Source organism: Terrapene carolina, unplaced genomic scaffold, assembly GCF_002925995.2.
Source record: "Terrapene carolina triunguis isolate 2854851 unplaced genomic scaffold, T_m_triunguis-2.0 Scaffold33715, whole genome shotgun sequence".
Lineage (NCBI taxonomy): Eukaryota > Metazoa > Chordata > Testudines > Emydidae > Terrapene > Terrapene triunguis.
The window spans coordinates 6,839,553-6,865,372 of NW_020698066.1; the positions used below are offsets into that span (position 1 = coordinate 6,839,553).

The window sequence follows — 25,820 nt, forward strand, 5'->3', positions numbered from 1 at the left end:
TTTCAGAGCTGGGGGACTTCACCTACACAATTAAAAAAGAGAGACAGCATAGCTCCATTGGTCTAAATCTAAATGGCTCCATCCTATTGCAGTGACATTGTAAAATTAAAGAAATATCTTACAACTTCTTAGTTTTGTGAACAAGCAATATTCTAAATACTATTTAAAGGTGGAAACCAATGCAGAGTTCAGGTAAACATCTGTGAAGGGAAAGATTTTGGAATCCCTTACATTCCCAAGGCCTGGTCTACACTTAAAATTTAGGTTGACATAGCTGAGTCAGTCAGCAGTGCCCAATGTAATTATGCTGACTTAACACCCAGTGTAGACACATTCTTCCATCAACCTACCTACTGCTGCTCGGGTAGGTGGTGTTCTTACACTGATGGAAAACCCGTTCCATCAATATAGGCTATGTTTACACTAGAGGATTATGCTGGCATCGCTACAGCAATCTACTATAAATGATTAGTAAATCTAGGCTACATTAAATGTAAAGGCCTTTGCCATAAGAAAATATAAAAGAAGATTGTATCCTTCTGTTGCTTCTTTATGTTGTATAAATAAATTCTGGTAGATTGTTGACACAGAAAAACATAGAGGCAATGTTCTGCTTCCTTTTTATTGTAGAAATCCACATCTTATCTACCCTGGGAGACTCTATAGCAGTTGGAGAGCTAGTGAAATTTTAACATCACAAAAAAGTGAAAGATGAACAACTGAGAAGAGATATTTAGGTCACTCTGTTTAAAGTTCTTTGGGGTTTGGTTTTTTGTTGTTGTTGTTGTTTTGTTTTTTGTTTGTTTATTTGTTTGCTTGCTTTTGGTAACACTTACTCAATGCCAATGCCTAAATGGCACTTGGGAGAAAGATACAATTGTTAAAGATTCAGTACACCTGCCTCTCCAATTAAGGCGTAAGCTCTTGTAACACACATCTCCAAGAAGTCCTCCACTAAATCACAAAAGATCAGATTTGACATTTTTGAGTAAAAAAAGCAAGCAAAATTTATTTTGAACATAGTAGCTTCATTTAGCTTAAAGTTAAACCAATTTAATGACACCCTAATTCTGAATGAGTGTCTGCACAGGGGTTTAATATGATTTAACTACTCTACTTTAAATTCACACCTTTAGTTAATTTGGGTTAGCTTTCCTGAGTCCAAGCTCGGGTGGCTTCCCGAGCTTGGACTAAGGTGCAACATCACCTGTCCTGCAACGTTCACATTGCTATTTTTAGGATGCTAGCTCAAACTGAGCTAGTGCAAGTCTGTCTACCTGAGCTGGAAAGCACACCTCCCAGCCGCAGTACTCACATACCCTAAGAGGGAAACCGTCTAGCTTGAGTAGCCAAGCTGTGTGTACAGGAGAGACCCTGCTGGGATTAGAGGAAAGAATTCAGCCTTACAGTTGCAATATCCCCAGTGGTAGGTGGAATCTACCAACCCCTACCTCCAAAAAACCTGTCTGCCAGATTGCAAGGACCCACAGAAGAGAGAAAAACCACTGCTGTGTGGCACAAATGGAGGGAGTATCCTTCCAACATAGGCTCTAAGAATCCTGCATGATCACCAAAACCATACTAGTTCTGCCGAATCCAGTGCCGGCTGCGCCTGCGTGGGTGGTGGAAGGGACTGGTCCCCAAAATGAAAAACAGAAACAGTGCTTCATGTAATCAGTCTGCATTCCTCTGAAACTTTGGAAGTTAAAGCTAATACTTGTTAACTACAAGTCTCATCCTGCCCCACTAGGTGTCACTATAGCACTTCAAATAATTACCGGAGAGGCAAAAAGAGCTCTAATGTTGGAACTACACAAGTAGAAATTAAAAATAAAATCCATGTCAACATCAACATACATCAGTAGGAGCATAATATTATCAAAGTATTGAACAGCCACTGGTAAGCTTAACAGATGAGCATCAGAAATAGCACAGCCAAGCAACGAAAGCAGTCCCAAGAATAATTAATTGGCAAGTTAAGATTTGAGCAGTGTATTAAAGCCTGGATCATCGATTCATTTTTTTTTTTTTTTTTTAAGTTTACAAAAAATGGTTAACCTTTGCAGGTGGAATTAACTTAAATTCCCAAGCAAAATATAAACTTAGTTTCATTACTTTATACTAATACATTCACATAGACATACACACTCAGACCATTAAGAGAGGCAGATAGTATAATGGCTGCAAGAAACTTCATGGAAATCCAGGTTTGTCCAGAACAGTAATCCAAGAAAATAAATAGCATATGCCATGTAATACAAAATCTCATCCCACCAGTGTTTCATTCATATTGAATCAGTAGGAAGAAGGATCTTTTTCTATACACATTTGTACCAAGATCTTTCAGGACTATTTTACATGAGGCACAACCAGACCCTTTCAGCCTTTGCAAAATGATTTAACAATCTAGTGTTAATTCCTGATGAAGATGCTGTTAGTGTATGCCATCACAATAAGGATGATATAGGTTTTCTTTAATGATCAAAGACACAGGTAAATATAATCTCCTATCCTGCTAACACTGAGATTTTAATGAAGACTGAGGTCAACAAAATTACACCACTCTGTTGATGCAAGCTGTAACACTCTGTTGATGCAATACTGGATGGTATTCATTCTGAACTTTGATCTTTGCCACCTAAATCCCAGCATGTGATGCACCTATAGGTCCCTTACTGAAAAGTCAGTCAACCATCTCATTATTTGAGACTTTTTTTGTGCATATCAGAGCAAAATCTGTGAATCATTTTACTTTCCTGAAAATTTACTGCATTCTCATGATTATGAAACTGAAGAAACAATTCGAGATATTTGGTTTTCCCTGCTAAGAAAATGAAAGGAATGTTTCCCTCCTTTTTCTCCACACACTCATGTTACTATTATGTCTACATTAGAGAAACAACTCTGGGTAAAAACACTAGTTACAATATGTCACTCTTCACACATATATACATGATGTGTCGGAGATTGTTAAAGCTGTCTAAGGAATTTGGATTTCCAATTAAAATAAATTAAAATGAATGGGAATTGGACATCTAGCCCCCTCACCCCCAGACAGCTCTATATTCACATACATACACACTGGAACAACATATTCCCACAGGCATGATAATGCTGTGATGGAAAGCTACTGAGATCTTTTGATGACTCTTTAAACTAAGGGCTTGCCTACAATTCAAACACTACAGCATCACAGCTGCAACGGGAGGGATTCTCCCAATGGCGTAAGTAATCCACCTCCCTGGGAGGTGGTAGCTAAGCTGACCGAAGAATTGTTTGGTCACCATAGTGCGGTCTACACTGGGGGTAAGGTTGGCTTAACTACGTCACTCAGGGGTGTACATTTTTTCACAGCCCTGAGCAATGTAGATGGGTCAACCTAACTGTTTAGCGTAGACCAGGCCTTAGTGACTCAAAAGTGTTTTTGCTGTCATGTGGACACAAAGATAGCATTATAATGCATAGGTGGGGATGTATCGAGTCATATGATATGTGGTAAGGGTAAAAGATACATGGACAGGGTTGGACATTAACTGTTAATTGTCACTAGTGGCTAGGATACCAGCTCACCAAATTTAGCGGCTGGGGGAAATTCACTTGCCCCTCAAGACAATTCTAGAAGGGGTGGATAGAAGCACAAAGGCAGCACCAGAAAGGCAGTTGATCTACACCTGGGATGGAGGGAAGGCTGCAGGGACAATAATTGCTGTAACTCAAGAGGAGGCCAGGGGAGGGAAGCAAATCCATGACTCAAAAGCCAAGGGAAGAAAGGTACTAATTTCAAGCCCTGTATAAAGTACTTGTGCTTACAGTGAAGTACTGAGCAGCTCAGGAAGTGTCAGTCTTCTCTGCACAGATCGTGAGCCTGATTCTGTGCTGACTTGCACCTTGTGTAATCATTCTCAAAGTGAACATAAACTGCTACCAAACAAGACTGATAGCCCTTCAGACAGCCACATTGCGCAGGTGAGAACTACTAAATAAGGTGTGAGGCAGTTGCCAAGTGTTTTCTGTGGCTCATGAGCTGCATGCGGCTCTTTTACAGTTAAAATGCAGCTCCGGGAGCCACCCATACACCCCCCATTCTCCGCCTACAAGACTGAAGCTCGGGGCTTTTGACCTGCGGTGGGGTGGTGGGACTAAGGACTGGGAGGGAGGGGTTTAAGGGCTTTAGCCCCACGGATGGGCATTGGGGCAGAAGCCCTGCACCCGGGCAAGCCCCTCCCATGGGGCAGGTTGTGCACCTCTTGCGGGAATCCAACTTCTGAAGATTATTGTATGCGGCTTGGAGGGTCAGTAAGTTTGGCCACTCCTGCAATATAACAATATATTTGTGCAATAGCAAAGCTGCAGTTATCACAAATCATATTTTTGTGCCCACCAAGTACCAGTGTAATAGTACTTTGGGTCCAACTTGTCAAGCTTTCAGTACAAAGGATTAACCATAACTCTACCAACGTTAATCCGCCGGCATCTTCGAAAAAAGTATTACTTGTAACGCAGCTAGGCTTGCGTCTTACCTCTCCATTATAGCCTGGGGGCTTGTCTATACTTGGAAGTTAATTTAGATTAAGGAAGACTGTGAATGTAAAGCACTATAGCTATTCCTGAATAACTCAACGTGTAGACACTCTCATTCCAGAATAAGACCTCATCTAGACTACAAATGCTTTGCTGCTGTAGCTATACCGGTGGAGCCTCCTAATGTAGACACAGCTTACACCAAGCAAAGGAGTTGTACTGCCAGCATGGCTAAACCACTTGTACAAGTGATATTTAGTTATGTCGACAGAAGCCCTCCTCTGTCGGCATAGCTCAGGGGTGGGCAAACTACAGCCCGGGGGCTGCATCTGGTCCTTCAGACATTTTAATCCGGCCCTTGATCTCCCGCCGGGGAGCAGGGTCAGGGGCTTGCCCCACTTTGCATGTGCCGTGGCTCCTGGAAGCAGCGGCATGTCCCCCCTCCGGCTCCTACGCACAGGGGCAGCCAGGGGGCTCCGCAGGCTGCCCCCACCCCAAGTGCCACCCCCGTAGCTCCCATTGGCCATGGGCCGGTGCCTACGGACAGGGCAGCCCTGATCCCCCCCCTCCCACCCTCTGAACCCCTCTGTCCCAGCCCAGAGCACTCTCCTGTACCCCCAACCCCTCATCCCCAGCCCCATCCCAGAGCCTGCAACCCCAGCCGGAGCCCGCACCCCCACCCCCCTGCCTCAGCCTGGAGCCCCCTCCTGCACTCTGAACTCCTCATTTCTGGCCCCACCGCAGAGCCCGCACCCCCAGCTGCAGCCCTCACCCCTCCCTCACCCCAACCCCCAATTTCGTGGCATTCATGGCGCGCCATACAATTTCCATACCCAGATGTGGCCCTTCAGCCAAAAAGTTTGCCCACCCCGGCATAGCCGGATCTCTGCTGGAGGTTTTGTCAGCGTAGCTATCGGTTAGGTGACACCCCTGACCAACACAGCAACATAGGACAACAAAACTTTGTTGTGTAGATCTAACCTAACAATTCCTTGTTCTGGTTTAGTATAATCTGCTTTGTGGATGGGATTCAGGAGTTATTCAGGAACAGGAATAATGTATGTGTAGACAAGCCCTAACCCCATTGCTCTAGGACCAACAATTTGAGCGCAATCCAATATTTTACTCAAAAGTGTTGGTAAACAGGTTTTGAAAATAAAATAAAGGCAGTCAATAGGACTCAAGGGACACAGGAAATTAAACCACTTCTCAAAAATATTCTCATTCAGAGCAGAAAATTATTATACAAACCTTGCAGGGCAACAGATCAAGTTTTAATAGTGTCACCTTTCCTAAGATGGCATGTACAAGTTACTGTCGGTAACAAAATGAGGTAGCGGCACATTCTGAAATAGCAAGTCTACTTGTTAAGCAAAAATGACTCACCCTTTTTTAATATTAGTTTGTACTTCTCTGAAGTAACTAGTCACGAAGACAGGAAGGGGAGGCTGTGTGTGACACAAGGGGCCTCATTCTTTTTAAAACTTTGGTTTGTTCATTTGGGCTCTAGGATTTTTAACTCCTGATCCATTGGCCCTATCCATATCAGTCTGCTATCTAAATGAAAACTGCAGCAAGTAGTTGGAATACTTTAGACAACAACACAAATATTTACTCATTAAGATTATACATATTGTACATTAAAAATGAATTAGGAAAACAAGTCCTAGAAATATCTATCCCTCTTACAGTGAATGGTTCTAGTGCTTAAGAGCTGACATACAGAGACAAATCCTGTTCTTCATAGGAATAGAAAAATGTAGGGTAACTGTATCAATGTATTTTACACAGATGCAAGCTCGTGTAGATACGCTGTGCTGATATAAAGGGGGGCGTACGCTGGTGTGACTTAAATAGGTAAATTATCCGAGTAAGCCACACTGGTGTAGGCCCCTCTTTGCACTGGTGCAGCATATCTACATTAGAGGTTTGCACTGATGTCATAAACTCAATGCAGTTACACCTATATGAATTTTTCCAATGTAGCCAAGACTTAACTCCCACAAGTTAATGGGACTACTAGATGAGTAAAGCTCATCTACATTACAAATATAACGAGTCAGCAGACCAAGCTGCAATATAGTTAAAAGTCCAGGGCAGTGCTTTAGCCCTGCTACAGGGACATGTTTAGAAGCTGGGACAATCACATAAGTGAATGCAGAGAAGCCCAGTGGCGAGCAAAATTTAGAGCTTTGTCAATACTTCATCAAAATAGACATCCTGCTGGGAAATAGACTGAGGCACAGTAAGTGGATCTACTCATTTATGAATGCAGCAGCAGCATTTACTCATATACAAGTGAGAAGAACCAAATATCCCCCTGCATGAGACACATCATGCCTCAGTACGGTTGTGGCTCCTGGAATTTTAAGGCCTTCTCACTTTTCATCTGTTTCATTCTAGAATCTAGTTTTCATGTTAAGAATCAAGGCTTTTTGAACTGGAATGAGAAATAATATCTTTACATTGTTACATGGTTTATTTTCTTTAAAATGTTTTAATTATTATTATTATTATTTAATGATTTAACCATGCATGTATTAGAAGTTTCTTTACAGCAGCTTTGACACCATGATTTACCATCCATTCCAATGGTAAGCTGCATTTCCTGTGTGATAAACTACACCAAACTGTCAAGGTGGCATATCCATGACTAAGTGATTAATTAGACTTTTGTTTAGTTGTTTAACTATATTTGACATTTTAATTTTGTAGCCCAATATAATGATTACAATACCTTTTATGGCCATGATTCAGCAAAGCATGTAAGCACGTGCTTAACTTTAAACTAGGGCTGTCAAGCAATTTAATAAATTAATCGCGACTAATCGCGCAATTTTAAAAAATTAATGGTGATTAATCACGCTGTTAAACCATTTATTTAAATATTTTTGGATGTTTTCTACATTTTCAAATATATTGATTTCAATTACAACACAGAATACGAAGTGTAAAGTGCTCACCTAATATTTATTTTTGATTACAAATATTTGCACTGTAAAAAACAAAAGAAATAGTATTTTTCAATTCACCTAATACAAGTGCTGTTGTGCAATCTCTTTATCATGAAAGTTGAACTTACAAATGTTGAATTATGTACAAAAAATAACTGCATTCAAAAATAAAATAATGTAAAACTTTAGAGGCTACAAATCCACTCAGTCCTACTTCTTGTTCAGCCAATCACTCAGGACAAACAAGTTTGGTTACAATTTGCAGGAGATAATACTGCCTGCTTCTTCTTTACAATGTCACCTAAAAGCGAAAAAAGGCGTTCGCATGGCATTGTTGTAGCCGGCGTCGCAAGATATTTACATGCCAGATGCACTAAAGATTCATATGTCCCTTCATGCTTCCACCACCATTCCAGAGGACATGTGTCCATGCTGATGACGGGTTCTACTTGGTAACGATCCAAAGCAGTGCAGACCGATGCATGTTCATTTTCATCATCTGAGCCAGATGCCACCAGCAGAAGGTTGATTTTCTTTTTTGGTGGTTCGGGTTCTGTAGTTTCCACATCGGAGTGTTGCTCTTTTAAAACTTCTGAAAGCATGCTCCACACCTCGTCCCTCTCAGATTTTGTAAGGCACTTGAGATTCTTAAACCTTGGGTTGAGTGCTGTAGCTATTTTTAGAAATCTCACATTTGTATCTTCTTTGTGTTTTATCAAATCTGCTGTGAAAGTGTTCTTAAAGCAAACATGTGCTGGGTCATCATCCAAGACTGCTATAACATGAAATGCAGGTAAAACAGAACAGGAGACATACAATTCTCCCCCAAGGAGTTCAGTCACAGATGTAATTAACACATTATTTTTTCAATGAGCATCATCAGTATGGAAGAATGTCCTCTGGAATGGTGGCCAAAGCATGAAGGGGCACATGAATGTTTAGCATATCTGGCATGTAAATACCTCGCAACACTGGCTACAAAAGTGCCATACGAATGCCTGTTCTCACTTTCTGGTGACGTCATAAATAAGAAGCAGGCAGTAGTATCGCCCATAAATGTAAACAAACTTGTTTCTCTTAGCAATTGGCTGAACAAGAAGTAGGACTGAGTGGACTTGTAGCCTCTAAAGTTTTACATTGTTTTGTTTTTGAGTGCAGTTATGTAACAAAAAAAAATCTACATTTGTAAGTTACACTTTCATGATAAAGAGATTGCACTACAGTACTTGTATGAGGTAAACTGAAAAATATTGTTTCTTTTGTTTATCATTTTTACAGTGCAGATATTTGTAAACAAAATAATAATATAAAGTGAGCATTGTGCACTTTGTATTCTGTGTTGTAATAGAAATCAATATATCTGAAAATGCAGAAAAACATCCGAAATATTTAATAGATTTCAACTGGTATTCTATTGTTTAACAGTGCAATTAATCGCGATTAATTTTTTTAATCACAATTAATTTTTTTGAGTTAATCACACGAGTTAACTGTGATTAATTGACAGCCCTACTTTAAACACAAACAGTCCCATTTGAAGTATTGGGACAACACATGTGATTGAGATAAGCATTTAACCAAGGCATATATTATGCTGCAGTTTTCCTTTAAACTGTTATCAAAATCCCACTGGTTTTATCATTACTTGAGACTACCAGAAATTCAAACTGGAATGATTATCAATCTTAATTTTATTCCACCAACATCAAAAAAAGCAAAAGCACTCAGTAACTATTAGTAATCACACAAGCCACAGACTTAAAAAGAACAAAAAGGAAGTTGCTTGCTCAAATTAAAACAGCCTTGCTGTAGGAAACAGCAAGAGCCCCCTCACCACAGTTTTAGTAGTTATAGAAAAGAAGCATCCATTGCACAAGCAAAGCAAAAAAAAAAAAAAAAAAAAACCAAAAAAAAAAAAAAAAGGCAAAAAAAAAAAAAAACCGTAAGAATCTTTGACAGGTAACATCAAAGAGCAGAAAATAGAGGTTGAAGAGCTGTTGAATCAATAAACGCAGATGTACTTAAATATAAAATTAGCAGGAAGGCCTGGAATCAATCATGCAAAAAGAAGAAGAAGTGTGCAAGACGATGATCCAATCAGGTTCTTACCAGGGCTTCATTATCTTCTGCAATTTCTGATAGCGTCTGTAAAATTTAAAAACTTCCATGTGAGGAGATACATTTTAATACAAAAAAAGGACAAGTTTAATAACATTCAGGGATTGACACATAGTATAAAGGGCAATAAATTACTGGCACTTATTCAGAAAGGAAATAGTTCATATTTGGTGAAGGAAAGGGCTTTAGTTAATTCAGAATACCTTTTAATTATCTGGCCTGAATACTTGTTTTAAGAAAGAAAGAGAAAGAGAAAGAAAAAAGGAAAAAGTTTCCAATGAAAAAATTAATTGAGCATAGATCCTTTAGAGCCTATTTATCTTTTCATTAGGAGTGCCTGGACAGCCTAAATTACTGTGCTTAGTCTTATGGGTTTCTTTGATACAAAAAGAGTTCATTATAATAATACACTTAAGACATCTTCTGTATTAAGGTTGCTATAACATGAAGTCAGTTCTCAGAAAACTCGTTTCTTTTACTCCCTGTCTACATTATAAACAAAACTCAATCATAGAAGACATGGCTAAAAATTTTGGTGTAGATGGGAGGTAACTGGGTTGAAATCCTGACTAGCCCAGGACAAAATCCTGGCCCTGCTGAAGTAACTAGCAAAACTCCTATTGACTTCAGTGGGGCCAGGATTTCATCATAGGTTTTTAAACATGGCTACAAGGACATGGTGAGGTCATGTCTACACAACAGCTTTAAGCCACGTGGGCATTAGTTTCCCTGAGTTATAGCTGTAGTATGCAGGCAGAGACTAAAGGTGGGTCTGTGCTTCAAATGTAGGTTCAAATTCCACACACCTAAATTTATAGGTATCCAGATCCAGGGTGCTGGATTAACCCATTTGAGGAAAGGAGGCCTCAGCTGCGAAAAATGTACAAATGTACATACAGATTCCAAAAGTCTGGCATCAGGAGGTTTCAGTTTTTGCCAAGCTCTAATTCTAACCTTCATGATAACATCACCCCTGTAACAACTTCCAAAACACTTGGTGCCTATTTGTGGAGGGTGGTTTATGTACCACAGCCAAGAGGGTTTTGTTTAGACATTTCCTATTTTTTCAGAGACATGCAATACTGTGCAGCATTAGTGAACCAGAAATTATGGCATCATATTACTATATTTAGGAAACTGCAAGCTGAATATTAAGTGGAGGGAAGAGGGAAAAGATAATAAGGAACATTTCAAAGTCACGGTCCACTAATCATGATTTGCAAATCATCATCCCAGTAATAACCAGCTCCAGAAGTGCTGATTATGCCACTAAGCAAGCTAAGGTAAAGAAGCTATGAATGGTGAGATTGGCATCCAAAAAAATAATAATCCTCACTGAATCCAAAGAGCAAATTCGCCTTCTTCACCCCAGCTATATTCCCAAATCTTGTATGCCAATTCTTATAGAGAACTCTTAATATTTGCAAATCTCACTACCCTATCTTTTTTATCCTTTCTTTGGGGGTAACTTTGATTTGACATAACAATGTTCTCCAGCATTTGTATATGGATATACCATATCACAAGGTCTGATTTAGTCCAAGGTACTTGGTCACCCAGTTCTGTTGTTCTTACATTGCAGTCACAACTTATTCTACAGTCATCCTCTAGGATAAGGAAGGCAATTTTCTATGATGAAATGGACTAGTTATTCACATGGGGCCAAACTTACACTCTGAAACCTATTGATTAAAAAAAAATACAGTTAAGTCAAATTTATGTCATAAGGGGTGTTAGTTGGGTCAGGATTGGGACCATGGTCATCTGCTACTTTGCCTCTTCTTCTGATGAATGCTAACATCCTAACTGCTTTCAACCAAACACTATCCAATTCCATGCAGTAATATTTGGAACTTCAGTAAGGGGAGCTTTGATGATATACGCAGCAATAATGCAGGATTACCTCTCCTTCTTCTACATCCTAATTTGGAAGCGTATGCTTCCTCTACATAAACAGTATGCTGTACGTTCTACACATACTGCATCAGTGTGTTGATTGTCATATACCATTTTTATATTATATCATCTCACAAGTCCAACATATAAAACATGATATTGACATAACATTCATGTACAACTTTTCTTCTATGCGGATTCCCCATTTCAGTCACTCAGGTAAGTGGCTTTGGGGGAAGAGTGAAAATCGAGTGCCTTCTTGAGATAGCTCACACTCTGTCCCAAGCAGGGCACTGCAGGAGAAATACCTTGAGACACTTATATTAAAGAGTTACATCCTAGAGCAGTGGTTCCCACACAGTTGGTCCTGACCCACTGGTTGGCCATGGGAAGGGTTTAGGTAGGTCATGTGTCCCAGTGGCACTCCCATCCACCTGCACTCTTACTTCCCCTGGGCAGTCACATAGAGAGTGGGATCCAGGCAGCAGCAGTGCAAAGGAAGTGCCTCCAGATCCCACTCTCACGTCCCTTGGGCAGCAGCAACCCAGAGGAAGCAGCAGGAGCCAGCAAATGGACAGTCAGCAAGGAGTACGGCCTGGCTGCAGGGAGAGAGTGGCTGGCTGGGGCTGCAGGAGGGGGCAGGGTTGGGGAAGCAAGAGCCGGGGAGCTGGGGATGAGGAAGCGAGGGGTGGAAAAGGGAGAGGGGGAATCAGGGGCAACAGTCAGTCCCCAAAAAAAGACAAAATGCAGTTGGTGTGTCACCTGAGTAAAAAGTTTGTGAATTACTGTTCTAGAGGAAGCATGGTCTTGTGGCTAAGGCACTGCATTTGGACTCTGATACCAACTTTACAGACTTCCTCTGTGACTTGGGGCAAGGGACATAAAGTTCCCTGAGCATCACTTCTCCATTTATAAGATCTCTCTAGATACCCATACGGCTCTCATCAGTATCTGAGCACCTTCCAACTGTTTAAAAACAACAAGTGTCTCTCTTGATTTTCTTCCTTCTGGTCCTTCCTGAAATATAGGGGGTTTGTTTGTGTGTTTAGGGGGACGGGTGTTAAGCAATGTGTTTTGCATTTAGTTCTGAAAGTGGTGAGGAGTCATTCTCATCTGTTGAGGGAGTGAGTGCCATCACTGAGATGCTGTTCCACGTTCTCTCCCCAACGTGATTCCACCTACTGCTCGCCAGTTTCATCGTTCTAGTGGAATGTATCTCTGGTGGCAACTCGTGGTTATGGAGAGTGGGGTGGCCTAATGTGGAGGAGTCAGAACGAAGATTCTGGATTATTGTATCAAAGGTGTCATCCATGTGGATGTTGGAAGTCTACCATAATAATTAGTTTTGTGAACTTCATCACCATGTCAGACAGCATCTCTATCAATTCCTCTGGGAAGGCTTTCGTGTTTCAGTGTTTGTCGAGAAGTCTGAATTTGGAATTCCTAACAATCTGTGGGTACACCTAGCTACCATTACCAGGGGAAATGGAGTTCCTGCGGTGATGGAAAACCCTTCTGTCGGTGTAGGAAGAATCTACACTATGGCACTACTATGACATAGCTATGGCATCATAGTGTAGGATTCCTGTTTGAGAGAAATCTTCCTGCTTTTCAGCCTGGATGGGAAGAGAATGGCTACTGCACTCAGAAGTTTGTCCTCCCTAGATATGGCCCTGTGGTGGACAGAGGATCCTGGAGAGTTGAGGTAAGCCAACACTGTCAGTCAGCCAGGTTTCTGTAATGACTCACTTGATCTGGTCTGCATCACTGATAAAGTCACATATGGCAAAGATCTTATTGATCAGGAAGGGGATGAGGTCCTGATATTTGTCTTTTCTGGGAATGTGCTGTTTGCTGCTTGCACTGGAATGGATGGGAATAATACTGTCTTCATACCTCACAGGAGGGTTGTGAGGGTAAATTAATTAATGTTTGTGAAGGACTCGTATACTGATGAGCAGATAAATCTGTCTGTCTATCTATCTATCATACCAGTTTCTATAAAGGAAAAAACTCAAAGTGAATGCCAACATAATGTAAAAGAGCGAATAATGAAAGGTTACTGGTTTAGACATTCTGCTACCACAATATGTTCAGTGTTTGGCCTCGAAGGAACTTTGTGATAAATTTCTGGCTGAATCCCAAAAAAACAGCAGTTCCATTTGGAATTCCCCAACCCACACAAATTTAATTCTTGCTGAAAGTGCATTGTAATATATGCCAAGAGTAGCTTCCAGCTGAGACAAACTTAGCACAGCTCCTACTGGGTCAACTGCCTTTTGGCTCACGTGGTAAGATTGCTGCCTATGAATCAAAAAGAGTCCTAGCCTGAGGGCTTTTCTACACTTGAAACACTGCAGCTGTGGCGCTGTACCGCTTCAGTGTAGACCTACCTACACCAACGGGAGAGGTTCTCCTACTGGCTCTGTCTACACAGGGGGTTAGGTCAGTTTAACTATGTTGGGGTGAGTGGATTTTTCACACCCCTGAACAACACAGCTGGGTTGACCTAACTCTTTAGTGTAGATCAGGCCTCAGCGGAGGTAATCTACAAGACACACAAATACTTCATCTACGCTAAGGAGTTTTTGTGAAAATTTCACACCATGGGTAATGCCAGTGCAGCTCTATTGGTGTTAGCAATATCAAGAGGGCTAAAACAGACACGTCTCCTGTAGCTGACAGGACTTGTACACACTACCACTTATGTCAGTACAATTTGTGTCGCTCAGGGGTGTAAATAAGCCACCCCCCGAGCGATGTAAGTTACACCAACCTAAGCACCGGTGTGGAACAATGCCATGTCGGCAGGAGAACTTCTCCAGCCAACATTGCTAGCACCTCTCGCAGAGGTGGTTTTATTGTGCCAACGGGGGACCTCTCCCGTCAGCATAGAGCATCTTCACCAGACATGCTACAGCAGCGCAGCTGCTTCTAGTGTACACTAGCCTTCAGTGTTTTTAAACACCATATGTCTAAACATGCTCACCTCAGAGTAGGTTTAAACAACACTGGGTTAATCACACCAGGCAGGGGACACAGGACTAGGAGCTTTATCTACAGTATGGCTCCAACTTTGTAGAAAGCCAATGTTAGGGCAAATGGACATTTTTCACAAATGTTCCCTCATGTAGGCAATAGAGCAAGTACAGCTACTGGACAGATGAAGGATCCGCTAAACCAAATTTAGTCTCTAGATGGATTTTCAGGCATCACATTAGGATATCTGCATTTTGGACATCAGACACCATTTAAAATCAAGGGGATAATTAACTGCATTTCAGAAATGTTTCTCGCTCTGGCAACGCTTACCATTTTTTTAAACATATGGTAGGATGTTTTTAGTGGCCACAACATCCCAGTTCCCGGAAAAAGCCTTCACCACATACAAAACAAATGATATTCAAGAAACCTATGCAACATGAAATACTGTTGCCTAGCAGCCCCAAAACCAATGAAAAATATTTAAGTAAGTGGGGGGGGGAGGTTTGTTTGTACCAATTCCTGTTTAATATCATACTCAGAATTTGATTACACTCTGATCAGGAGGTCAAACTAAGTAATAATTTGATGTTTGAAAAAAAAATTACTACTATAACAGCAGCACTTCCACTCTCATAAAAGCCAAACATCTTCAGACATCAACCAGCCATGCCTGTGGAAAATTGCAAATCCTGTGATTTTAAACTGGGCTCATCATTTTCCTCAAATTTTAAGTTTCATGCTAAGAAACAGCCTATTTTTCTATTTTTCATTGTGAGGAGTGTTCAGAAATTTAAAGCCACTGCACTGTTTCCCTTTTCACCCTGTTTTACAGAAATCTGTCTCTTGCCAAAACAAAAAACAAACAAAAAAAAAGAGCAAAAGTAGGAAGTGTCTACCTTCCCCCGCCAAGAGGCGTGAATATCAACACTTAGCTAGGCCCATTTAAATGCTAATGTTTTTAAGTATGGGCAAGGTAAGAAAAACAACACTGAAGTCTATCCTGGGATCTACACGGCTACAACTACACTGCAGACAATCACACTGAAGCAAAGGCATTTAATAGAAAAGCACGATTTTCAGTGCTCTTCCGCCCCTTTTTTCAGGACGTGCTCTTTGCTGACTCAGTCTTTAAAGTGGGCTTTTCCTGTTGCATACAATGCCTAGGTTGGAAAGACACCAGGAAATAAAAAGGAAAAATTCCAAGCATGAAGCAACCTGGGAAGAAAAAAACAATCCAGACAAAAACACTTTCCTGGTTTGTAGCAATTGTAGATGGAAAATGGGCACCTGGCTCTTTTTATTTTTCTTTTCTTCCACTACTACATCCCTATCATCGGGTGGGTGGGGGGGAGGGACGGGACGGGGGGGCTGGATATTGTGGTTTCCTTTGTGAGCATAATGGACCAGCAGTGTAGAAAGCATTTTTTTCCCCAGTGTTGTCAAACAACATAATCAAATCATAATTCCGTCTTGCAGTTTAGATGGGATTGAACCATGTGTTACCAAATCATGCTCTCACTTGGACTTTGCAGGGCTTTAAGGATTAAAACAAGATTTGGTGCCATTTATATTGCAAGATGTGTTTTAACTGTGTTTGGAGATTCCTATGTTGAAAGTGTGTCATTTGACAGATTTTATAAAGAATGTAAGACTTTTACTTGCTGCTTTGGCTCAGGTGTATTTTGTGGCACATTGTGGATGATCATTCACCAAAGAGGGTAAGAACAGGAAAAATTCCATACTGATAATTTTTATAGTTTTCCACTGGCCTTGTACATAATACCATGTGAAAAGTGAGCTAAGAGGTATAATTTAGCACAGTCTTCCTAAACTAGGTCTTGAACAATATGATCTGTTTAATTTGTGCTTAATGGATGCATGATTGTCACATAGCTGCCAATGCTGTAGCTGCATGAAGAGTATGTCTGACTTGCTCGTTGGAAGATTTCTTTCTCTTAAAAAAAAAATAACATGAATAACAATTTAGAAATCAATTCAGATTAATCTGGTCTGGCTGCATTTGTGATTTCCAACAGGAAAAAGGCATAATTCCTCTAATGCAGAAATTGAAGCAACTTTCCTCTTCTTCCCTCCCACAAACCAATTACGTCCCTATTCATGCAGGCCAGGTCTACATTACAAAGTCTTGCTGGCATAGCTATGTCAGTCAGGGGTGTGATCTCTGACCAGCATAGCTGTGTTGGCAAGAGCCTCTAGTGCAGATGCAGTGATATCATAATAAAAGGTTTTGCTGATAGAGCTTATTTCACTCGGGGGGTGCTGGCTGGAATAAGCTATAGTAGCAAAAGCACGAATAAGCCACAGTGTAAGCCACATCCACACTAGGAGCTCTTTGCCAGTATAATAAGCCAGTATAGCTACACTAGCAAAGCGCTGCTAGAGTAGACCTGGCCCTAGATGCAACAATAAATTAAACTTTGTTGCTGTCATCCTTATCCTATCACCCAGCTATGTTGTGAGCATGTTCCCTGGCATAGTCATTTTTATTATGTACAACTCAGAAACACTCCCTGTTCTCAATGGCAATGGAAAATGCTTTAGAACTATGCTGTTAACACAGTTGTTTCTAGCACAAAGGCAGGGTTGCCAACAGCAAGCGTGCAAAAATCATGCATCTGGCCCCCCAAATCATGAGATTTATTTTAAAATCTCATGATTTTAAAGCCATAGTAAAAGCCGGGTTCTTTTTATTTGCCTTCTGACTTTTCAGACTTTAGTATTCATGTTTTCAAAAGAGCTAAAAACTTTTTTTTTTTTTTAAATATGAAAGCTGATTCCAGGAGCTGGGGCTTTAAGAAAAAACCCTAAATATCATGAGATTTATTATAAAGCAGGAGAGCTGGCAACACCAATGCTATTTGCTAAAATACTGATTCTGGGCTAGATTATGGGATATAGTAGCCCAGGGAGAGGGAGGGAGGGTTTGTGGGTGGGAGACCACATCCCAGGAGGCGCAGCAAGGAGACTGTGCCTGGCTGAGACACAATCTCTTTCAGACAATTTTGCTTCTGTTTCCTCGAGTATAGGGGTGCACATTTTGCACCAGCTATTAGGGCAGCTCAGAGCCAGGCGGGGGCAGGAAATTGTTGCATGTCTTGCTTAGGGTGACCAGATGTCCCGATTTTATAGGGACAGTCCTGATTTTTGGGTTTTTTTCTTATATAGGCTCCTATTACCCCTCACCCCCATCCTGATTTTTCACATTTGCTGTCCGGTCACCCTAGTCTTGCTTCCTCCCTTCCCTCTTTTCAGTGTCCTTTTGCCTGAGGGCGAACAGGAACAAGTAGTCTCTTGACCCTATATGTCAATTCCTGTGCATCAGGATCAGGAAATCTACCTGCACATCCCTCTGTGGCCAAGCACAACCTGGGTTTCTTGTGCAAGATAATATAGTAATAAAACCTACTAAGAAATGCTATGTACTAGATAGAAACAGCTCATATTAAAAAAACCCAATAACTTTTTCTAACATATGAAGAGTCTGAAGTCACTTCTTGTTTATGCATGTGTGCAGTCCTTTTCGTGTATATAGACCAAAGTCCTAGAGATGATTCGACACCAGGAAGCCTAGCGTTGGTAATCAGCATTTACTTGTTGTGGGGGGTATGAAGTACCCATTTTTACAGTCCATCTGCATCTTAAAAGCAAATACAAGAACGCTTTCCAATTTCTTGATTTTGTTTGGTAAAAATAAACACCGTGCAGCATACTCAGAAAGCCTGAAAGAGAAGCAAGCTGAGCATTCTTATGGAGAATAAGCACTTTGCCAGCTGCATCAATCAACCTGAGTGAGATGGACACAAGCGGTTTCTAGACTTGCTACCACTCCACAGCTACTGTAAAAAATATTGGTATTAACCAGATACACTTGCAGCTTCATTAGGGCCCTGTCCACACTAAGATCAGACTGCTGCTAGCTACAATATTTTAATCTCAGCACACACAGCTCCTATGGCCCTTTTATGCCAAATGGTGTAGTGGTCAGAGAGGAGATCTTGACAGAATTGTGGTAATTATACAGTATGAAATTAAAAAAAAAAAATAGAGGAAGTTACAAAACTCTCCTGAATGTTTACTATCCAGTCTCCATTCACCAGAGAGTATGTAGCAAAATGGTCATTTTAATTTTCTTGAACCAATGCACTGTATACATGCAGTGTAAGTAACATGTTGGGATGTAAGTGGGAGACACTGATAACTCCTGTCAATGATTTTTATTTTAATTACACCAGATTAGCAAGACATGTACGGCTACCTGGAAAATCCAGGGGTATCCTAGTCAGTAAAACATGGAATCAGAACTATCACTGAAGTAATGGAATGAAGGACAAACAAGCCAGGTGTAAATGGTGCAGGACTCCTCATTGGCAAAAGTGGCATGAACTCCAGAGCTTCACTGTGCCTGTCTGCTGAAGGTTAACAAGGGTTTTTTCTTCACCACAGATGGGCTTGTCTACACTGGCAATTCACAGCACTGCAACTTTCTCGCTCAGGGGTGTGAAAAAACACCCCCATGAGAGCAGCAAGTTTCAGCGTTGTAAGGCGACAGTGTAGACAGTGCACCAGCGGCGGGAGCCACGCTCCCAGCGCTGGTAGCTATGCCCCTCGTTGAGGTGGGGGTTTTTTAGAGCTCTCCCAGCGCTCTGCCTCAACCACACAAGCCACGTTAAAGCACTGCCACGGCAGCGCTTTAACGTTGCCAGTGTAGACTAGCCCAAAGTTAGCTCGAGGTATAACTTGAGCATTGCCTCTAACTTGAGTCTCATCCACACACAAAACACTTTAACTCTAGTATGGTGGTGCTTTAAACTAGAGCTGGCTGATCCATCAGGGGATATAGTCTAAAGCTCAAGTTAGCACAACTCATCAGCTGCTAGCACAACTACGCTATAGCGTGGATGCAAGTGAGCTTTACTTCAGCAACCCCAGTCCTCTAATGCCTTCCCATAATTCCCCCAGACAAGGTCTCCCACAATTCACTGGGAACGTATTCCTAGAAGTCTTAGTGCCACACGCGAGTGAGTGCTGCACTAGCATGGACGTGGGACCTCAAGTGTGATTTTGCAGTGAGGCTGCTCTCACTCAAGCTAGGCTAACTCAAGAACATGTAACTCAAGTTAACTCTGCAGTGAAGACTGATCATCAGACTCACAATGAAGATCAAGACGGTCAAGATTAAAGCAGAACAGGAGAGCGCAAGAGAGACCAAGAGAAAGAGTGCATGTGTGTGTTAGGTTCAGTATTTGCCCTTTCCATTTTCACCAAAACTCTAAATTAAGGTTTTCTATTCTTGTGGCTATTAGGCATGATCTTACCAAGGATTTACTGTATAAAATGACACAGTATAAAACTTGAACAAGATGCACTGTGCAGTGCAGATGTCTTTGCTCCACAATTACTCTCACCTAACCAAACTTTAAAAACAAAATCAGACTGCAATCACTCCAGTCACCACTGCAAATTGCAGAGGCTCCGATGAGCTAAACAAGGAGGAAGAATACAATGAGCAGTTATAGGTCAACAACATGTGAATCATTGGAAACTCTTTGGTCCTGATTCTCTGCTCAGGCACACCAGTTTTAGGGTTTGCCTACACAGGGTATTTTTGCACCAGTGTACCTGCATTGATAGAGCTACCCTGCTGCAAACCTCTAGTGTAGACATGATGCACCAGTAAAAGAGTGGCTCTAGTGCAGCTTATCCCCGTTTGAAAGCCCTGTCAATGAAAGCCACTTTTTATATCGCTGTAGTAGATCTACACAAATGCCCAGCCTACACACAGAGACAAGGTGGATGAGGTAATATCTTTAATTGGGCCAACTTGTGAGAGAGACAAGCTTTCAAGATTACACAGAGCTCCATGTAAGCTTGAAAGCTTGTCTCTCTCACCAACAGAACTTGGTCCAATAAAAGATATTACCCCACCCACCTTTTCTCTCTAATATCCTGGGACAGCACAGCTGCAATAACATTGCATGCAGCCTGCATATACACACACTTGAGCTTATTTAACTAAGAGTATGTGAGGACACACTTAAATCAATTTAAACCTGGCTTATATTGATTTAGCTTAATTTGGTCACTAACCAACAAAAGCTGAAGCAATATTAGCCAATTTAACAAAAAATTATTGAAAAGTTATTTTAATTAAACCAGTACAGCTTGTGTGTATAGATCAGCCTAGGGTTTGTTCTACTGTGTGTACATCAGTGTGTAAATCTCTAGTATAGACAAGTCCTTATGCCAGTGTAAAACTGTTGTGAGGGAGTACAGAATCAAACCCTTTGCATCACTAGCTGGATTGCAAGCAGTAATCTAAAATATCCACGCAGGTGCCCTTCACGGTATCTGATAGAGTGACAGCAAAACACTCTCTGTAAACAGCACCTTTCACCCAAGGATCTCAAAAGCCCGTTGCAAATAGAAACTATTAAAGCACTACTTAACAGTGTGATGCACCAACTGGTGTGGGGGGGGGGGTGTCTATTTTGAACAAACTTCAAATAACTGCCTCAATCCTATGCCCATGAAGTCAATAACAGAACTCACAGTTACTTTACTGGAACAGGATAAGGCCACTTCACACCGGTAAAAATGGCTGACATTTTCCAAAAGAGTGTAAGGGAGTCAGGTGCCTAACACCTATTGACCTGTAAAAATCTTTGAAAATCCCTTGAAAATCCCATCAAAAATAAAACTAAAATTAAAGACATAAAATTAAAACAAAAGGAAGTGGATTTTTTTTACATTGTATCAAAAAGTATAAATTTAAAAACCAGTTATCAATTGTCACTATTTAACAGGAACCTTAGGACCAAAAGTTTAACAAATGAAGCTTGTTATTTCAGGGCAATGAAGACCATGTTGATTCCTGGGCTTTGTGGCACAGAAGTGACTTGTGACTTCCTACGATTTCCTTTTCCCTCTGGAAAAACAACACATTTTTACAAGGTTTCATGTGATTGCACAGATATTGTTTTAGTAGCAGAGGACTGTTCAAATACTGCTTTTCATTTTCATTTAGTTTTAGGAAGTGAGGAGTGTTTACTAATATTTCAAGCTAAAATAGTGTGTCTGAGAGAGAGCGAGACACAAAACTGGTGGAAACAAATGTTACAGTTCAAGCAAAATACTTACTCTGTGCCACTTTCAACCATCTGCGTTAGGAGAGAGATACCATCTAGATTTATAAATTCCTGGGCAAACGTAACATCCCGTGAGTAACTGGCTAAGTCTTTCAGTGCTTCTAACTTGGCATCCATACTAGAAGATTGGATCCTCTCGTGGAGCTGCTGTGCATTTTGAGCCTCACCAGAGACAAAAGAGAAAAAAAAACATTAAAAAAAAACTCCTCGAACTCTTCGTTATAAATGTATTGTGTAAATGATGTACTGGGGCTCCTAATTTCTCCGAACAGAACGGATTATTATTTATATTGTGCTAGTACCCAAGAGCCCAGTCTTGGACCAGTATCCCTTTGTGCTGGGCACTGTGAAGAAACAAACAAACACTGAACAAAAAAAAAGACAGTCCATGGCCCAAAAAGGTTATGTACCCTTAATATGAAGTGTGACCCAAACAATTAAAACTACCCCAAAAAGCAAAGTACATAAATGTAGTTTCTTTATAATTAGGACAATGGCAGTTCTACATTTACTCCATTCAACGCACTCTTCCATCACCCTTAAACAAAAATATATTATCCTACTCCAGATCCTATGCAGAGCGCACATGGTACTACTGATTTCTGTTTCCTCCGCTCCTTTCCCTACCTTTTTTCTTTTGCTTTTTCTCAGTTTTATATCCATGGTATTTGTATTTCCAAAGAACATGGGAATGATTTCCTCCTAAACTATATGACGTTATCACACATACATCATCTTATATCACTCAATTGAATCACATATTAAAAATATCCTGCCCATCAATGTTTACCTCGCTGATGAGAAATAATGGGAAATCTGACAGGAACAGAAAAAATAAAGAGCTAAAGGGATTTTTTTAAATTAAATTGTCCAGAAGCCACGTAAATCTGTTTTGCAAATACTTTAAAATACATTCCTCTCACATTTTCAGTCAATGATCCCAGAATAACAATTACCTGGATACAATGTCCAAAAGCTTCAGCTAACAGCTAACCAATCTTTCTGCTATTGATAGAACCTTCCCTGCTATACTCAGATGCTTGTAAAATTCAATTTCCTACAACACACTTATGTGCATTGACTGAAGCGTGAATCTGAAGCAGTAGCCCATTAGGAAACTGAATTAGTGGTAAGGCCTGGCACAGTCACTCTCTTTGATATTATATTTGCACTAGGGAAAGCTGAATTTGTTCTGTCTGACAATTTCTTTGCTATATAATAATTATTCTACACCTGCAAGGACAATGGCTTTTCAGTAGGTGCTGTGAATATCCAGGATTGAATGTATAAGTGAATATTTTTGAACAGGAGAGATCGGAAATAATAAAAACCAATATGTACTTTATATATAACCTTCTATTCATCGATTTCAGAATGCTTGATAAACATTAATAAATTAAACCTCCCAACATCCCCGCCCCCCCCCCCCAGGAGGTAAGGAAGGATAATTTTCCTCCATTTTACAGATGAGTAAATTAAGGCACACAGAGGTTAAGTGACAGGTTCCAGAGTGGTAGCCGTGTTAGTCTGTATCAGCAAAAACAATGAGGAGTCTTTGTGACACCTTAGAGGCTAACAAATTTATCTGGGCATAAGCTTTCGTGGGCTAAAACCCACTTCATCAGATGCATGGAGTGGCTAAATCGACCCTCAGTGGATCGATTGCCACAGCATTGATCCACGGTAAGTGTAGACATACCCTTAGATACAGCGCACAGGGGTGTGCAAAACTCACACCCCTGGGTACTGCAGTTATGCCAACCTAAACCTTTGGCACAAACTGGCTAAGCTGGCAGAAGCATTCTTCCATTGACCTAGCTACCGTTGCTTGGGGAAGTGGAGTTACTACAGTGATGAAAATACCCCTGCCGTCGCTGTAATATGCATATACACTACAGAGTTACAGCGGCACGGGTATGTCACAGTAACTCCCATAATGTAGATAAGCCCTCAGTCTCCATGACTGTTACATCTGGGAAGGATGACTAGCTGCCAGCATGGAAGTTTTGCAAAACATTAATATTTCTCAGAACAAATGTAACTTCTAGGAGTTGTTACCCACTCTAGGATGGACATTTTGGAGGGTCTTCAAAAGTACTACGTCAGCTCAGCTGAACTCACTTTGAAAATGGTTTCAAGGACATCATTAAGCATGTTACTGAAACAAACCACCCTCAAAATCTATTTAGAAGACCTTCACTACTGCTGCGCAAAGAGGGTCACAAACTAGGATGTTAGGGTCCGTCTACATAGATATAACCAACAAATTTGACAAGGACCATTAAAGGCAGTTACAAGACAGGATGGTCGGTTGTGTGAATGGGGCTAGATGTTGTCATAACTGTGCTTTAATAAGAGTTGAGATCTAGTCTAATAGTCCATCTACACTGCAAAACTACTATGTTGGGGGATCACATGGTAACTTGATAATGTCCTGACCATGTTTTTTTATGACAGTTTGGTCTTGCCTGTGTGGATAGGACCAAAAACAAACAGTTACAGAAATTTGCTGCAGCCTTGTAAAGGCCAAGTTTTGCCACTGACTACAGAGGGGCCAAGATTTCACCCACGGCTGTAACAGTTCTATAACATGGTTGCAATATAGTTTGGTCCTTTCTACACAGGCTAGCCAAACCATGATGTAACCTAGCTAGGATATAATAGTAGTTAAACTCAGTTTTGTCTGTGTAGATGGGAGCTTACTCATGTCCTCGACTACATTTGTCTACACCAATGTTAATGCTACACCAGCAGTAGTGCAACAGCAAAAGATTTCCTGAAAAATGAATGTGGACATGGCTTAATAGGCCAAAGGTCAAAGTTTCTAGGCAGTGGTGCCTATGGTATGTAAAGCAACCCCCTGGACGTCTGTGCATCCAGAAACCTGCATCCTTTCTGCCATCAGAAGAGAGAAGAACTGGTACAGGCAGATCAGATCTTGATTAGAGAATAAAGAAATATTTTTCTTAGCAAAAATATTGGTAATTGTCTCATGTGGCAAACGTAATGTTGGCTATTGACATTACATGCCACATGGATGAAAATATTGCTGCACTGAACAACACGCAGTCCTCAAAAATCTCCTAGTTCTTGTTGCCATAGTGCTCATATGTGCTCTTACAGAATGCACAGTCTTGCTGAACAATGCATTAAAATGACACCCAGATGATGCATGCTGAGTGGTTACCAGGGTGTTCTTTTAATGATTTATAATTCATCAGTGGATGGACAGTAGAGAGCATTGCTCATTAAAGAACAGTAAAGCTGGCTGCCACATGTCTGTTCTTATTAAAATATGATCCAGGTAGGAATAAAAAATAAAACCCTTTTGAGAAATATGATGAGGGGAATTAACCAGAACACTGCTGTTCCAATAAAGTAAGGGTTGTATTAAAAGCTCTCCAGTTTTGAAGAGGAGGAAGCGGAGGAGGAGAACAGGAAGCTTGTAAAATGCACTCTGTCAAAGCTGGAGTATTTCAAAAGGCCTTCAAGAAGCCTAAAATATCTGTCTAGTCTTGTTGAAAGGACAGCCAGGATAGGCTGCACTGTCTGAACTGCAGTGCTTAAAAGCAGAGACAGCTTGACAGGACTGTCAGTTTTAAAATAAAAAAGAAATGATCTAAGTCCAAGATGGGAATTTGCATAGAAAACCCATCAACCCTTTGGAGATTAGAAACTCCTACAAAGGGTTCCACTGACTGTTACAGATAAACAGCCACTGTACACTGCCTAAGTATTCCTTCTGGCAGAGGAGAATACTTCACACCTTGTATCTTTAAACTTTGCAAACAATTAACACACAAACTTAGGCCCTGTCTACACTGGCAAGTTTCTGCAGGGCCGCTCGGGGGCGGGGCGGGCAAGTGGGGCAATTTGACCCAGGCCCCGGGCCCCACAGGGGCCCCCATGAGAGCTTTTCGGGGGCCCTGGAGCGGGGTCCTTCACTCGCTCCGGGGGCCCCGGAAAACTCTCGTGGGGCCCGGGCCCAGGCCCCCGGAGCTTCTTCCGCTCCGGGTCTTCGGCGGCAAGCCGAAGTGCCCTGAAGATCCACGGCAGGAGGTCCTTCCCCCCGGGACCCGCCGAATCCTCTGGGCGGCCCTGAGTTTCTGCGCAGTAAAACAGCTTTCTGCGGTGTAACTCCCGAGGTGCACACACTGCCAAGCCCCTTAGTGTGCAGAAA

At 41.2% G+C, this 25,820-nt stretch overlaps 1 protein-coding gene across 1 annotated transcript in view; it reads right to left on the reverse strand.

The window, feature by feature from the left end:
* The window catches only part of LOC112109318 (engulfment and cell motility protein 1-like), a 222,513-nt gene that overhangs the window by 148,963 nt on the left and 47,730 nt on the right, over window positions 1-25,820 (reverse strand). The window contains exons 6-7 of the mRNA XM_029914216.1: window positions 21,633-21,802; window positions 9,585-9,620 (exon numbers count right to left, since the gene is read on the reverse strand). Of these exons, the coding sequence (XP_029770076.1) occupies window positions 9,585-9,620; window positions 21,633-21,802 (206 nt within the window). The remainder of the gene's footprint in view (window positions 1-9,584; window positions 9,621-21,632; window positions 21,803-25,820) is intronic.